Source organism: Pogona vitticeps, chromosome 1, assembly GCF_051106095.1.
Source record: "Pogona vitticeps strain Pit_001003342236 chromosome 1, PviZW2.1, whole genome shotgun sequence".
Classification (NCBI taxonomy): Eukaryota; Metazoa; Chordata; class Lepidosauria; order Squamata; family Agamidae; genus Pogona; species Pogona vitticeps.
In genome coordinates, this window is record NC_135783.1 from 252486891 (window position 1) to 252503840 (window position 16950).

Below are 16950 nucleotides of genomic sequence, written 5' to 3' on the forward strand. Positions count from 1 at the left end.
ATCTTTAATCAAAACTTTTAACTTCACATTTCCTGACAGGCTGTCCTTTACAAAGACACTGTACCAAACCAAAGGAAACAGTTTGGTTCCTATTGATTTAAGAAGGATTTTTGGTTGGCTGCAATTTGTACCTTTTCTCACCCACATCACAATTTGTGTTGCCACAACAAAATTCCTTCTTTGAAATCCTGTGCACACTTCTCTGGGAATAACTCGAGATACAATAGGTGTCTACAGTCCGGGAGTTCAAGTGAAAGGAGCTCTGTTTACCTTTGTATCTAGTGCCGCTGAAAGCGTGAATAAAGAAGGGTGGTCCTGAGAGTGTGCAGAGTGACTTCCCTTTAGCAAAAGGGAACCACACCCCTCTTGCTAGATTGAACATCTCCAGCACCTTTGTTGTTGTTGTTTAGTCGTTTAGTCGTGTCCGACTCTTCATGACCCCATGGACCAGAGCACGCCAGGCCCTCCTGTCTTCCACTGCCTTCCGGAGTTGGGTTAAATTCATATTGGTCGCTTCAATGATACTGTCCAACCATCTCATCGTCTGTCATCCCCTTCTCCTCTTGCTGTCACACTTTCCTAACATCAGGGTCTCTTCCAGGAAGTCTTCTCTTCTCATGAGATGGCTAAAATATTGGAGCCTCAGCTTCAGGATTTGTCCTTCCAGTGAGCACTCAGGGTTGATTTCCTTGCAGTCCAGGGGACTCTCCAGAGCCTCCTCCAACACCACAATTCAAAAGCATCAATTCTTCATAGGTCAGCTTTCTTTATGGTCCAGCTCTCCCTTCCGTACATCACTACAGGGAAAACCATAGCTTTGACTATTCTGACTTTTGTATTAGTGAAGGCTGGTTCTTCCTAACGTTTAGCGTCTCTGTGGCCGGCATCTTCAGAGGACAGCAAACTGTGCTCTGGGTAGGCTTGAGAGTGGGTGGAGTATTTATGGCTGTGAGAAGGCTAGTTTGTGAGGTAGGCTATTGTCCTGATCAGGAGATGGTTGATTAGTGTGTTTTGTTGTGGCTGTATTGTTTTGATAAGGAGGGGAGATTATCTGTCCCTGTGGTTGATGGGTGTCATTAGCTGGTCTTTTGTATTCTGACTTTTGTTGGCAAGTTGATGTCTCTGCCTTTTAAGATGCTATTGAGGCTTGTCATCGCTTTCCTCCCAAAAAGCAGGTGTCTTTTAATTTCGTGGCTGCTGTCAGCCCCATAATCTACCAGTTTCTGGGAGCGGCCTTTGCTCATTCCATGAGCAAATACTTTATATCAACTGATGCTGATTTTGTCTTCATATTGATTGATTAGATTTTACCACATTCTGTTTCTTATTGTTCTTGTCTCATTATAAGTATTTGCTTATGGCTTTGACTGTTAACCACCTAGCACTAATCGGGCAGTGTACAACATTTAAGAAATAAAGAGATACGTGAGGCCCTTGATCCCAACTCTCGCACTTCAGCTTAACAGAAAAACCCTCAGGAATCAAAACATCTCTTCTTGCTCTTTTGAGGTGCTGCCAGCCGGCGAAGGCCGTTGAGAGCTGCTAGAACAACGAAGAAGAGCCGCCTGGCACCCTCAAGGCTAACGCGGTGCGAGGCACGGTGGACGACCGCCCTCTTCTCCAGTGGAGAGCCGGATAAACTTGTGAACTGAGCGACTCGTGTCAGCCTGTTTTTTTTTTTTTTAGCATGAAGAACAAAAGCACTGTTGGACTTTGAACACTAACCATTTTATTCCGTGCATTTATTGAGATCGCTGTAATCCACGAAAGTTTACACCAAAATAAATCTGTTGGTCTGCAAACGTCTCAGGACATGAGTCTTTCCGTTACACATCCATATAAAGCAGCTTCTGCTCCTTCGTAGGTAGGCAACGAATACACTCACTGTATTGCCTTGAGTGCAGTGTGCTCAAGAGCGAAGCCTTGGCAAGTAGGAAACTGGACTGGGACGAGCTTATCAGCCCGGGCTACATCCTTTCAATGTGAGAGCAAACCTTCCTTGATGAATTTGTGGGGGGTCCAACCGTTAGCTAAAAACCTCACACGACGCCGATATTTCTTTGGACTTCTCTGCCCCCTCCTGCTATACACAAATGGTACATCCCAACGCGTCCTCTTGTGCCCTGCCGCCCATTGCGTCAAGATACCCGGAAGAGGTAGTGCTTCTCTTCCGGGGGCGGCTCTGGAGGCGTTCTTGGCCTGCTCCGTTGCCCCGGGTTCGCCGCGGTTTCCGGCTTTTCTTCCGTCGTTCTTCCTCGGCCCTTCAACGGCTTGGCGCGCGTGCGCCGTCTTCGCTTTGGTTTTTCTACGTAGCCTCGAGGGATCTCCTTCTCGCAGGTATGTTTTTTGAGGCGGGGGAAGGGGGTGCTGGTGTTTCATTGCGGGTCTTCGGTGGGACCAACACGCCGTTGCGGGGAGGCGGCGGGAGGCGGATAGGGTGGCAGGAGCTGGGCAGCTCCGGAGAAGGGCGTCGTTACGGCGGCGCGCGTTTCCAAAGCGGTGGTTGGGGTGCTGCCCGGAACCGTTGATGGGCCTGGAGGATCGAGTTCGTAGTCATGGATCCAGTCGTAGTAATACGTGAAGCTCCCCTTAGGATGGGACTCGGCAGGGGAAGGCGCCTGGTTTGGATTTGGCCCTGAGAGTAGTTTCTTATTGCACTTTTCTAGTGTTTTTGCTGGAACCTTGCTTTTCCTAAACGATTTCCCACTCTTGTGCATGTTGTGTGCTGGAAACCAGAATGGGTGACCCATTTTCATCTTGGATCTTCCCTGGGCCCATACTTCCCGTGACATTCAATCCAAAGAGGGTTTTTTTGGCATTAATTTCACTTTATTGTTATGTATTTATGTGCCGTCCCTTTGACCTAAATGATAATACTATGGGAAGGATTCATAGCATTGTTTGCTCGTTAGTCATATCGTAATTTTTTCCTTATTTTAGAGAACTTCTGCACCCAGTAGTTCATTATTACCATTGCTAAGGCAACTTATGGTGACATCTAAACAATTGAATGAATGATATTTGTCAAACATTAAACAAAACATTTGTCAAACATTAAGCAAAATCTGTTTTTTCCCAAGTCTGCTTATTGCTAGATAACAAGGGTAATTAGCATGAGTTACAGGACATTGATGACTTAAAAGATCTTAACAATTTCAAAGTGAAACTTACTCTGATGCCACAAAGCAACCACAGTTCTCAAAATGAGTAAAGGACCAAGCAGTATAAAATTACAGACCACTGTTGCAGAAAGTTTGAAATTCTCTACACTTTATTCAACCTGAGTTTCTAAACCATGTTTATTGAGTTTTACCTGGATAAGTTTAGCAGACTTAGGGGTAGTGGTTGTCTCCTCTCTGATAATTGTTTTCTGTAAGTGGGAAGTGACCAGTCTGGAGAAAAGATGCTTCTGTCACATCTAGAATGTATGAATTTACCTGATTAAGGAACAATCCTGTCAGCATTTACAGATGTCTGTATCTTTATTCAGTCATTCCTTGCTTGCTAAATATATAGTACCTCTTAGCTTTGTGCACCAGGATCAAGTGCTTCACTTCTTGATGGCCAAAACTAAGGCTGTAACGGTAGGCTCCCAGCATGACTTTGACATTCTTGATTAAAGAGCCATAGACAAGATTGCTCTGAATTAGGTTTCTAATTCTGTCTTCGGTTATTCCACTCAAACTCAATGGTAGACTTTGAAAGGAGTTTGTCTCTTCTCTTATTAGTTGCCTGTGTCACCTTGGCAGACTTGTCTCACATTTGGAGAGTATTCTCTTATACCAGGTTTCAGGAGCTTTGAATCCCCAGTTTCTATGATCCTTTGCTTTTAGCCGTACAGCCTTGAGTTTCTCAGTCAGGACAACTGGAAGGTCAAAAATCCGCCACCACACTTTGTGCCTTTAGGCTGCAGTCCTCTATTTAGTTTACTGGAAGTAAGCTCATTGAAGTGGGTAGAACCCAGTTCTAAGTAGATGTATGCAGTGTAAATATTCCTCATTGCAGGAAGCATGTATAGAATTGTCAATCGGCCCACTCATGCAGTGGCTAACAGAAAGCCTCTACTGCCATCATGTAGACATACTGGGCACCCCTCTCACATCTTTGCTTTTTCCTCTTTTTGGTCTAAACCAGTACCTGCTATCAGTAATGGGCTGAATGAGGTCAAAGGAACAGAAACTTAATCCCGCCAAGACAGAGTGGTCAATCAGAAGACAGATGAGGGAATAGGAATACGGTCTGTGCTGCATGGAGTTACAGGCCCCCTGAAAACCAAGTTCGCAACTTGGGTGTACTTCTGGATTCATCCCCAAGCCAATACCCAGGTTTTGGCAATGGCAGAGAGTGCTTTTGCACAGTTAAAACTGGTGCACTAGCTGCTTTCATTCCTTGAGATGCCTTGTTTGGCTACAGTAAGTGACATGCCATGGATTACTACAGTATAACACACTCTGTGTGGGGCTGTCTTTGAAGATTCAAAATGCAGCAGACTACTGACTGGGGCCAGTTATAGGGAATATATAATGCCCCTGTTACAACAGCTGCACTGATTACCAGTCCATTTTCGGGTCCAATTCAAAGTGCGGGTCATTACCTATAAAGCTCTATACAGCTTAGGTCCAGGCTACCTGAAGGACTGTATCTCCTCATATGATCCTTCTCTCAGAGGAGGCCCTCCTCTCGGTCCCATTGCCAGCATTGATGGGGACATGAAAGAGGGCCTTCTTTGTGGCAGCTTCCAGGTTATCGAATGCTCTCCTTAGGGAGATCAGGCTAACCTCCTGCTTTTTATTCTTCTGCCAATAGCTGAAGACCCATCTTTTCAGGCAGGCTTTTTAACAGTCATGACAGAATCCCTGAATTCCTTTTGAAGTTAATACAGTTTTTAATGTTTATTTGCTTTTAATCATTCAGTGGTATTTTAACTAGTGTATAGTTTAATTTTTTAATGTTTTAATGTTTAACTTATGTCTTTAATTCTGTTCTTTTTAATATTGTGAGCTGCCTTGTGTCCCCTTATCAGGAGAAAGGCAGCCTATAAATAAAACAAACAAACAAATAAATAAATAGATAATTTCTGGGATTGTTCAAATGAAGTGGTTCTTCTCTCCTTTATGCATCTCCCTTTCAGACTTTCCCCTTGCCTCCACCATATTGCTTTCTAGCTTGATGCATGCATGCATGCATGCATTTATTTATTTATTTATTTATTTATTTATTTATTTATTTATTTATTTATTTATTTATTTATTTATTTTAATTAATTAATTAATTAATTAATTAATTTCATTCATTCATTCATTCATTCATTCATTCATTCATTCATTCGATTTATATCCCGCCCATCTGGCATATTCTGCCACACATGAACTGTGACATTCAACACTGAACATTGTGTTAAAATAAGGCCTATCTAGACAGTGGTCATAGCGATAGCCCTTCTCCTCATTATTATTATTTTACCCCAGGTGTTAATTTTAGGCCAGTTACTTCATATATCTGCTTTTGTATAATTGATAAACTGAGTATGACTCTTAATTATGGAAAGCAACTCTTCCTTATTACATTTTATAAAAGTTATGTATGTAAAACTAAATAAAAATTGACTGGCTTTGTAAAGAAAGCAAAAGGGCTCCTTCCAGTATGTTTATGTCTACAGTTGTTAGTGACCAACATGTTACAGCCCCAGTAGGTAGTGTTTATATAATTCTGTTTAATAACATAACTACAGCTGATAATTCTGGATTTAAATAAGTTCTCATTCCAATGTCTATATCCCATTTGCAGCCACATATATCTGAAACCCCCAAATTGCATTGTCTGCATTTGAGGAAGTACACTTTTTGTCCTGAAATGCGTGTGTTTTTCATAAAGTTGCCACATGAATCTTTATCATGCCAAAGAGAAGCTTTAAGCTTATTGTTTAACAATGCTAGAACACAACACCTTTCTGTTTCATCATCTAGACAAAATCAGGATATGATATGGTTTGAGTGAGTTTCAGAAAATTCTTATGCAAGTCAAACCTTCCAAACTCTGTATGTAGCTAGCATATTGATTAGCATACAGTTTTATACTAGATATCGCTATCTTACAATCAGCTTAAGTTGCCAGACTTTTCTCTAGGAGCATTGTATTTAGAATTATGTCCTAAACAGAACAGTGGATAATGGCAAATGTTGGTAGTTAACCATACTGTATTTTGCTTATGCAGAAATGTTGCTTTGTTGAAATATCCCTGTAATGCTCTCCCAGAAATCCAGAAAGCAGCTGTTCCTATCACTCTCATACTGAGTTATCTTGAAAAGCTGCTTTAATCTAAAAACTGCATCTTGATGTAAAGTTGTTTTTTTCATTTTATGGCACCTGCACAAGACTGAATAGATATTCTACAAATCTGTGTTAGCATAATGTTTCTGTGTGACTGAGCAGCCTTGCATTTTGGATTTCCTTAGACTAAAGTACAGCAGAAAACTCTTAGTGCAGTCCTATAAAAGCCTCTTCAGAAGTAAGTTACTGCATTCAGTGGATCTTACTGTGAAGTGGTTATGTAGAGTGCGATAGCCATAGTAGGTTCAGACTTAGTCTCATGGATTTTAGTATGGTTGCATTACCTTGTGTTCAAATGTGAGATCTTTTCTTTAGCAACTGACCATTACATTGGAAAAGAATCATATTGCCCAACTTGTTCTCCAAACATGGGGACAAAATATGACTTGTTTGTTCATATGTAGAAGAAAGCCTTTGTTGTGAGTATGCATTACTGTTAATGTGGCTGATAGGTGTATAAAATGATACTGGAATAACACAAAAATGAAGATATAGCAGGGGAAGGTAGTGCAAGCTCCTAAGAAAACATATACCTTCTCTCTAGGTTATTATTGTTGCTTATGTAAGTTTATGACCTAGTTGTTGTGTTTAGTTAAAAAAACCAATATAGCTTATACTGCAAAAATATTGTTGTATACAAGAAAACCAACGTTATATAGCAGAATTCTCTCTGCTACTCAAACTGTGGTTACCTAGATCAGGACTCAAAAACATACACCATAAAGAGATGGGACCACTTCAGGTTGGGGGTTAGAAAGCAGTTATCTCTGGTTAGCAACTGAAGGATATATGTAGAGCTGTCTTACATTAAATTAGGCCATTCACATAATCATTGTTCATTGTCCTTAGCAAAACCAGGAATACTCAGGCTTAGGCATTGTCAAACATTTACTGCACCTGAATGAGGCTGTTTGAAAAAGATGTGAGGTAGATTTTCAGAAGACTTGGGTTTTTTGCTTTTTTTTAAAAAAAAGCTTTATATTAGGGGTTAGGGTTAGGGATGGAGACAGGGGACATGGAATTAAACAAGGGTTGTAAATCAACATGAACATTTTACAATATTCATTGTTATCTGTTATATTACAAAGATACATAGGTTTCTGGTGTAACTGATTTATCATACATATTCTAACTTTAATTTTAGGCTTTCAATTATCAAATATTAATTTACATTCTGTTTCTAAGCCAATCATAAAATTTATGCCAACAATATTCATGGTTCGTCTTTCTTGTTGAGTCTAGCCATTCTGATAGTTTGTCCATCAACGCTGTGTCCAGGATTTTTGCTGTTAACTCATCTTGAGATGGATTCTCCATGTCCTTCCAGTGTTTAGCAAAAAGAATTCTTGCAGCTGTCAAAATATGGATAACTAAATATTTTTCCATTACATCTATTGAATCCAGAATTATAATTAGAAGAAAAATTGGGGGGTTACCGTTATCGGAATCTCCAAAACCTCATGTAAACGCATTACAAGCCTTTTCAATATTTTTGGGATTTCCCATATAACCACCGCATATGATAAAAAGAACCTTCTTTTTGTTTACATCTCCAACAGAAATTTGAAATTTTTTACATCCATTTTGGCTAATTTTGTGGGAGTTATGTACCATCTATAAAACATTTTGTATATATTTTCTTTAAAAGCTACTTTCTTAGTGAGTTTTATATTGTTTTTCCATATTTGTTCCCAGTGATCCAAGTTTATATTTTGTCCAATATTCTGTGCCCACCTTATCATGCATTCTTTAACCACTTCCTCCTGGGTATCAAAATCTAATAAAAAATTGTATAATGCTTTGATATGCTTATCTTTGGCATCCAGGAGAAGTCTATCAAAGGGTGTATTAGCTACATAAAAACCTCGCTGCTTATCTTTATCATATCTTGAAATCAGCTGAAAGTGTGACTATCAATCTATATCAAATCCCTGTATCATTAGTTCATCTTTGTTTTTTAATGTCCCATCTGGTTTTAGTGCTTCTCTATACCTTAAGATTTTCTTGTTTTCTCTCAGATTTAGAAGAGAGAATGCCTCTACTGGCATTGCCCAACATGGTATTTTGACATACATTTGTCTTTGAATTTTAGTCCAAGACCATAATAAAGATTTTCTCAAAATATGGTTATTGAATTGTTTAAAATCATCCACTCTACTGTACCAAAGAAAGGCGTGCCACCCCCATTTCGGATCATGGCCTTGTAATTTTAACAGTCTTTGATTTTCCAATAAAATCCAGACGACTTGGTTTTGAATGGTATCTGCAAGAGTTTTCCATCTTTCCTTTTCCGTATACAGTATGTTGCAGATCTGTCAGGGTTGACTGTAGCATTTTGAAGATATCTTTCAGATGCTGCTCAGTACTGTATCTGTGTTTCTTTCTCCACTCCTCTGTCTTGTACAAAACTGCTTGCACCCTGCAGTTAATAGTTAGATAGCAGCAACAGCTGCAGCCGTAAAACCTTTTGCAGTCTCTGAGAATATATTCCTTCCAAACACCTCTAGGTCAAAAAGTGCCTTCAAAAATGCCCCTTCATTCCAACTACACATAGAACTTTTACAAAACAATAAAGAAGATTTAGTTTTTGAAGGGATTTAATGGGTGAAAGAAGAATGCTTTCAGATTTTCCTCCTAGTTCCACTTCTTTCTTGCTATGTCCCTTCTTCAAGAGCCTCTCGCTTTGGAGCTGTCTTTTTGCTCCTACTTGCTTTTTCACATGTGAAAGGGATGGAGTGGAGCTACCTTCTTTGGTTTTATCCTCTGGAAGCTGTCTAAGACTTGGGGGAACTTCGGGGGGGGGCTGGCGGCTGGCGGCAAACCACTGAACTCTGAATGGGAGCTGCTCTAGAGAAAAACTTGTGCTGAAAAGTTGGAATTGACTTATAGCCACCCTAATAAGGTTTTCAAGGTAAGTGAGTGTTACATACAGCACTGATGGTACCTGTCTGTCATGGGTTTGGAGGGAAAGTTCCATCCTATGGGGAGTGGAAGGCGGGACATCAGGGGGGAGGTGCTGTACTGTATATATATCTGGAGCTTGTGTGGAGAGTGAGGAGTTGGAGTCTGTGTGTCAGACTGAGTACAACTGTGTGTCAGTTAGTACATACCTGATAGGTTCAGGTTTCTTTATAGGTAGCCAGAACTGATAGGTTCAGGGTCTGTGCTTTACTTTAAAGTGTTCTGTGTGAACCAAACTGTTGTATGTATGATTGAGACTAAGCCACGTTACAGTATCTTATTTACCTGATCTTTTTATTTACCCTGTTTGTTGTTTAAATAAACCTTGTTCTTTTGTTCAGTAAAATCCATTCCTGGTCTGTGTGACTCCTTATAGGGAATGGTTGGTGGCAGCATAGTTAAAGTGTGGCATACTCCAGTAGGTCTGGGGTAAGTGAGGTATTTAAGGAGTGGCTTTGCCAGTTTCACTACCCCATTGAGTTTCCATGGCTTAAACAGAGAGTGGAACGCAGGCCTCCTGAGTTCTAGTCTGTCACTCTATCCACTAAACCACACTATTTAAAAGCCAGCTGGGATTTCTTTGGGAGAGAGGGAGCAGCACTTCTCTTCAGCTGTGTTTATCCTGGTGCTGAAAGCAGTTGCTGTACTGGGATTGCTAGGAGTGTGGGAACTATTCTAAATGTTCAGAATGAGAGCTAGGGGGACTCAGGCCCAGGGTGGGTAAATATCAAATTGATTTAAATCACAATTTAAATTGAAGATTGATTTTTTTTAAAACATTTCAGTTGACAAAAAATTGGATTTGTGGATTTTTTAGTTCAAATCCACCCTGCTCAGGCTTTTGAGGATCAGTGCCATCTGCTCCATTGCCCTTCTTTATTTCATGAGAGGAACCAACTGCCACTTTTGGTGTGTTGGAAGAGGAAAATACTCAGCATACATTCAGAAGTATTGCAATACAGTAGTACCAACAGAATTTACAGAGCCCTTTTGCTGGAAGATGGATTGCTGTGACAAGACAGCTCTTGCTCAGAAATGGCTTCAACCATTTTTGTCAAAAAGATTAAATTGGTTGGAGGTGCTCTGTGCTTCTGAGGTCGTCTTGGCCTGTATGAGCTAAAGCTGAGAGGCCTAAGCTTATTTTAGGTGCTTGTTTTCATGTACCATTTTAAAAGGCTCCCAAATTCTTGGTACACGTATACAGGGTGCATTTTTACCTCTGTGGTCAAACAGATTTGTTTAACTGTTGAATTAATGTGCTCTTTGCATATATGTGTCTTCAGCTTATGCCTTGTTTCTTGTAGGGAACCAGTTCCAGATGCCCTGCCATGGACGATGACAGTCAGGATGAACTCATAAAGAACAACGCTTCAGTAGGCAAAGTCAAAAAAACAAATGCACTGCTCTTCAGTGATGCAGGTAAATGATACTAGCCAGAATGTGTTCCAAGCTACCACCACTTCCTAATCTTAAATAAGTATTTTCTACATGACATGTGACATAGATTTTGAATGCAGAAATATCTTAATCAAAGAAGGGCCTCAGAGTATTGCGTTCTGTTCTTTGCATGTGTTCTGTGATTACTTGTACACTTTAGATACAGGTTATATTGTGTGATGCATAAAGAAAATCAAATATTAGTGGTCTTACATCATTTCTAATATCCACGTGTACAAGTGGAGGGTGGCTCCCATCTATTATTCTCTACATCAACTACAAATAGTGGCACAACTGTGGGAGGGGAAATGGTGAATGTTTGTCCGTTATTGGACCTTGGATAACAACATGGCTCCTGTTTGCCTGTTTAGGTCATATACTACTTAGTAATCAGCACTCATGTCCTTTCCTGCCCCCTTTTGTTCCCATTATTCAAAAGAAAGCAGTGATGGCAACAGTGGTGACTCAGATGATACAGGAAGTGATGAAGAAGATGATACTAGCAAAGATGGAAGTGAAGAGGATGAAGAAGGTGAAGATGAAGATTTAGAAGGTGGTTATATAAAACCTCTGAGTAAAGTGCTTTAGTATTTAATGTCATAACTTAATAAGGACTTGCTTAATAAGAGTGAGCCACCAGGGTGCCTATGGAAGGTGTTGCTAGCTTAAATAATTTACATACATGTTTATAGTATTAGGACCAGAGCAAAAGGAGTACACTTCATGCATACTGTTGTTATATTCACCCTACTCTTCTTCCAGAGATCTTTTGGCCTAATTTATCCATTACATAGGGTTATTTCTACACTAACACCATAGAAATTACTCTGTTTAATGGGTAGATTAGACCAAGAGGAAATGACCAGTTCAGAATGACCCAGTAAGCTTTGTGGCCGAGCAGGAATTTGAGCCTCGGGCTTGAAATCATAACATACAGCACTGCACCAATCTTAACTGGGTAATTTCTTTAAAATAGCATTGTTTGGTTTTTGCGATGTCCAATCCGGGTCAAATGTAGTACAGTGGTGCCTCGCTTGACGATAATCCATGCCGTTGAAATTGCTGTTAAGCGAAATCCTCATCAAGCAAAATTTAAAAGCCCATTAGAATGCATTAGAGACTGGCTCATGTGTTCTAATGGGGGAAATACCTCATCATAAAGCGAAAATCCTCTGTAGGGCAGCCATTTTCCGGTGCCTGTCTTGCGAAAAATGCCTCCTAAAAACAGCGATGGGCCATTTTGAGAGCCAGCGGCCATTTTGAAAACTGCCGATCAGCTGTTGAAAAAACATCGTTTAGCGAAAAATCAGTTCCCGAAGCAGGGAAGCAATCATCGCTAAGCGAAAAAAACCCATTCAAACATCGTTTTGCGATCGTTTTTGTGATCACAGAAACATCGTGAAGCAGATTCATCGTTAAACGGGGTAATCATCAAGCGGGGCATGACTACAGTTCATCTGCTGTGGTACTAGATGGGACTACCCTGAAGGGTCTCTTGTGAGTATTTTGGCCATGTCACTAAAAGGACATAATGGTCAGACTCCTGTCAGATATTTATACATGCACCAGAGCAGTTGCAGAAGCTGTTACAACAAGGTGCTGGGTGCATTCTAGACCCATTCTGCATATATGATCTGGCACAGAATCAGGCACCTTGCCGATAGCTTGTCAATTTGCTGTGGCCACTTCCATTGTTGCTCTTGTGTGTGTGCAAATATTCAAAAGGACTCTGGCCAACATTGAAAATATGTATTTTTGCTCATACAGAAATCCTGAATTCAGCTATTGATTCTCTTCAGAATTGTGCGACACCATAACATTCTAGTTCAGAGTGCACTGTGTGGACGGAACTGGAAGTACAAATCTATTTCTTTCATTGTTTTTAAAGATTCTGATGAAGAGGAGGAGGAGGAAGAAGAAGAAATAGATATGACTGCTGAGCAATCAAGATACTCTGTTAAAGCCAAGCCACAGTTTAATGGAGATATGATATCTTCTTCTGATGAAGATGCTGAAAACTGCCCAATATGTCTCAACACATTTAGGGATCAGGCTGTTGGGACACCTGAAAATTGTGGCCATTATTTTTGCTTGGACTGTATTGTGGAGTGGTCTAAAGTAAGTACCATTTAAACATTTTGCTTGCTAAGTCTTATATCCTGATTGTGTGAACTGCCTAGCACATATGTCTTTGGGCTAACTTCCCCAGGGGAAAATAAGAAAATCTTTCTGGCTTCTCCAGATTTTCCCTAAGAAGGCCGGTGGAGTGGAAGGAGTAGAGTGTTCGTGTTTTCTTGCCTCTTCCTATCTCTTCCTCAGGTTGCTGTTTGGTAGCTTAGTAGCCTGTGTGTGAGGCTGACAACTGTTCAAAGCCAGATGTTATGGCAGTGAAATAGACTTGTGGACAAGGTTCCCTCTAAGCTATTTTATTTATTTTTTATTTATTTGATTTATACCCTGCCCATCTGGCCTAAAAGACCACTCTAGGCGGCTTCCAGTGTAATATAAACAGTAAAATAATACAAAGAATTACATAAATCATAACATTCACAATACACAGCTACACATGTGACTCCGCCTCTCTCTGTGCAGTGATTGTTTTCAAACCCCTTTGGCTCTGGTTGCAATGGAACCCCGCCCAGAAGGGCTGAAAGTTAGAGAGTTTGTTGCTTGTGGACCTTCTAAAAGCAACAAAAATCAGAAATATCGACTTGAACACTCAATAATATTGCCCCAAAATGCAAAGTGATTGTGACATTAATTAATGAACATCTGTAGTTGTTAACCAACGTGTAGTAGACTGTTCAAGGCCAGCTGCAAAAAACTACACTATATTTTGGCAGGAATTGTCTATGCTGTAATTACAGCAAATTTCATGTGCTCACTGAAGACTCTTGGAGTCTGTGTGAAGTTTTGTTGCTTGTGTGGATCTTCAAAGTCTAGGTTGCAATTGTAGAGGATCCTCTTTTACCAATCTTGCACTCTGTGCATGCAGATGCTGGCTGCTTTCAAACATATTTGCAGACCCCTGCATTCAGATAATTGTGAAGTTAATTTTCACTTAGTTTTATAGTATAGAATAATATGCAGTTTTAAACTTGCTTCTTTGAAAGTGGAAATGTGCACAGAGGAACCAAATAATAAGTCAATGAAATAATCTTCTGAATAAAAAGAGATAATTAGAAACTGTTGAAAATCATAAACATTCATTTTTTCTTCATCTTTTCCACAGAATGCCAACTCTTGTCCAGTGGATCGAATTATTTTTAACTCTATCTGTGTTAGAGTGCACTTTGGTGGAGAAATTTTGAAGAAGGTAAATTTTCTGTTGAATTAAATATAAGAAAAAAAATAGAATTCTTATTCTATACAGCTTGTGCAGAGCTTTCTATGTTAGTGTTTCCTTTTCTAGTGCCAAATCCTAATTCATAGTATGTTTCTCTCCTGGATTTTGTCCTCTTGTCACTTAAAAGTTTTGAAGCATCATGCAAATGCACAGTTGATAGAAATCATCTATTTTTACACATTCATATGAGTTTATGGAGTTCCTTAATTGTTCTGTTCCTTTGATTTTGTGAAGTAAAGCTAATGTAATCTACGCATAGTAATACAGTCAACCCTCGACTTACAAACGGCTCTAGTTACAAACATTTCGACGTACAAACCGCTCTGATAGAAAAATATTGACTCGACTTGCAAACTTAGATTCAAGTTACGAACCGAAAAAAACCATGTGGGAGGTAGGGAAAGCGTTAAATTTGAACTTTCAGTTAACCAAGGTCTACCCGTATCACCTGCGTGAATCAGAAGGTGAGGCTGAGGAACCTGACACCAAGAGAGGCCCGGAAGGAAAGAACTAGAAACCGGGCCTTCTCGGCAGTGGCTCCTCGTCTCCCTCCGATGATTCATGCGGCCCCTTCGTTGGGTATCTTAAAAAACCAACTGAAAACATGGATGAACCGAAAAGGGGGAAAAAAAGCGGGAGAGGCATTCTGGCTTGCAAAGCCTGGGTCAATCAGCACAACATGCTTTAAAACATGCTTTAAAATTGGCTTCGTTGAAAAAAAAAAGATTTCAAAAGTGCTTTTAAAGCTGTTCCCTGCCTCCCCACTCCTTTCCTGAACTTTTCTTGACCTAAGAAAAAAAGAAAAAATATTCCCCTCTAGTGGGAGAAGGTGGAATAGCAGCTTCCCATTAGTTTCTATGGACAGAAAAGAGCAGATACGGATTAAATGGTTTTCAATGCATTCCAATGGGAAATGCAGATTCGACCTACAAACTTTTCGACTTACAAACTGCCTTCCAATACGGATTAAGTTTGTAAGTCGAGACCCCACTGTATAGGAAGCTTGGTTTCCTTTTTGCATGGAAATGCTTTTGTATACAGAGGTCATGGTGTGACACACACATTCTATGTGCTTTCCCTCATGATGGTCTTTTTGTAGCAACTTTGCTCTCATGTCCCAAATGTCTAATACCTAAGAACACTAGACTTTGCAGTACTATAGCAATACCAGCGAAACATTTTAAATCTAACATAGGGAATATAGCTGGAAGTCCATTTATTTATTTCAGATATTTATATACTGTATTCTTGAAGGTTTTCACGGCTGGGATCCGATGGTGCTTGTAGGTTTTTTGGGCTGTTTGGCCGTGTTCTGAAGGTTTTTCTTCCTAATGTTTCGCCAGTCTCTGTGGCTGGCATCTTCAGAGTACAGGAGTTAGAACTCTGTTTGTGTTCTGGTGTAGTGTGTGGTATAGTTGAGTATTTATAGCTGTAGGATCAGCTTTTTGTCCTTTTTCAGGAGATTGGGTGATTATGGTGAGCAGGGTACTTTTTGTTATGGGTGTATTGTTGTGATAAGGGGGGATGATCTGTCACTGTGATTGATGGGTTTTGTTACCTAGTCTTTTGTGTGCAGTGATCACTGGTCCTTGTGGCTGGGTAGAGTTCGTTGACCCTTTGCAGGCTGTATTTTCAGTGCTGGGAGCCAGGCTTTGTTGAGTTTTAGACTTTTTTGTTGAAGCTCTGCTGGTGTTTGTGGATTTCAATAGCTTCCCTGTGTAGTCTAACATAATGATTGCTCACCCTGCTCACCATAATCACCCAATCTCCTGAAAAAGGACAAAAAGCTGATCCCACAGCTATAATACTCAACTATCCCACACACTACACCAGAACACAGACAGAGTTCTAACGCCTGTCCTCTGAAGATACCAGCCACAGAGACTGGCAAAAAGTTAGGAAGAAAAACCTTCAGAACATAGCCAAACAGCCCGAAAAACTTACAACAACTATTTATATACTGCTTGACTTAATGCAGGCACTATTCTAGGCAATGTACAATTGATGAAAATTAACTCAATAAACCCACCCCACAAACCAAACATTAGACCAACAAATACAAATGCAAATAACAAGAGCAAGCTAACTAAGACCTAAATGATGGTGGGACTGGATGACTCACATATAGACTGATGCAAGAGAGATTGTCCTTAAAAACGTATTTAAAGAGCAATGTCTTTAACGTCCTCTTCAAGGTTGGGAGGGAGGGGGCCTGGTGCAACTCTAATAGGAGCCCATTCCATAAGGAGGGGCTACAATCAAGAAGGTGTGGTTTCTGGTAGCGGTCTTCCTTGCATCCCTTGGTGTGATGACCCCTAAGACTTATGAGGATCTGGTGGTAGCAGAGAAGTAGCAGGGCTCCAAACTGTTAAGGGATTTGTAGGTTAAAACCCAGACCTTGAACCTGGCCTAGAAAGGAATGGGGAGCCAATGCAGGCAGGCCAGTACTGTGATGATCTGATTAAACTTGTTCACACCAGAAACCAGCTTGGCTGCCACATTCTGTATCTTGAAATTTCTGAGTCAGCATCAAGGGCAGCTCCATTTAGAGAGAGTTACAAGTACAATGGTGCCTCGCTTAACGAGCGCACCGTTTAACGACGAATCCGCATAGCGACGCGTTTTTTGCGATCGCTAATGCGATCGCATTGCGATGGTTAGATAGGCTAAACATCACATTGCGATGATCGGTAAGCATTTCGCTTACCGATCTTCGCATTGCGATGTTTAGAAAACAGCTGATTGGCGGTTCCAAAATGGCTGCCGGGTGCAGAAAATGGCCACCCGCAGCGTTTTCGTGCCCTGCCCTTGCTTACTGGGCAGCGAAAATGGCAGCCGGATGGGGGAATCTTCGCTTACCGGTGAGTTTTTCCTCA

General features: G+C 40.6%; 2 protein-coding genes across 3 annotated transcripts in view; one reads left to right on the top strand and one right to left on the bottom strand.

The window, feature by feature from the left end:
• Positions 1–2135: 2135 nt before the first annotated feature.
• Positions 2136–16950, top strand: part of PHRF1 (PHD and ring finger domains 1) — a 31648-nt gene continuing 16833 nt past the window's right edge. For both annotated transcript variants that reach the window (XM_072985608.2, XM_020784130.3), the window contains exons 1-5: positions 2136–2337; positions 10596–10710; positions 11168–11281; positions 12617–12846; positions 13961–14044. In XM_072985608.2, the coding sequence (XP_072841709.2) occupies positions 10620–10710; positions 11168–11281; positions 12617–12846; positions 13961–14044 (519 nt within the window). In that variant the 5' untranslated portion in view covers positions 2136–2337; positions 10596–10619. The remainder of the gene's footprint in view (positions 2338–10595; positions 10711–11167; positions 11282–12616; positions 12847–13960; positions 14045–16950) is intronic.
• IRF7 (interferon regulatory factor 7) overlaps positions 7306–16950 on the bottom strand; it is an 82498-nt gene continuing 72853 nt past the window's right edge. The window contains exon 12 of the mRNA XM_072985610.2: positions 7306–7682. Within this exon, the coding sequence (XP_072841711.2) occupies positions 7620–7682 (63 nt within the window). The 3' untranslated portion in view covers positions 7306–7619. The remainder of the gene's footprint in view (positions 7683–16950) is intronic.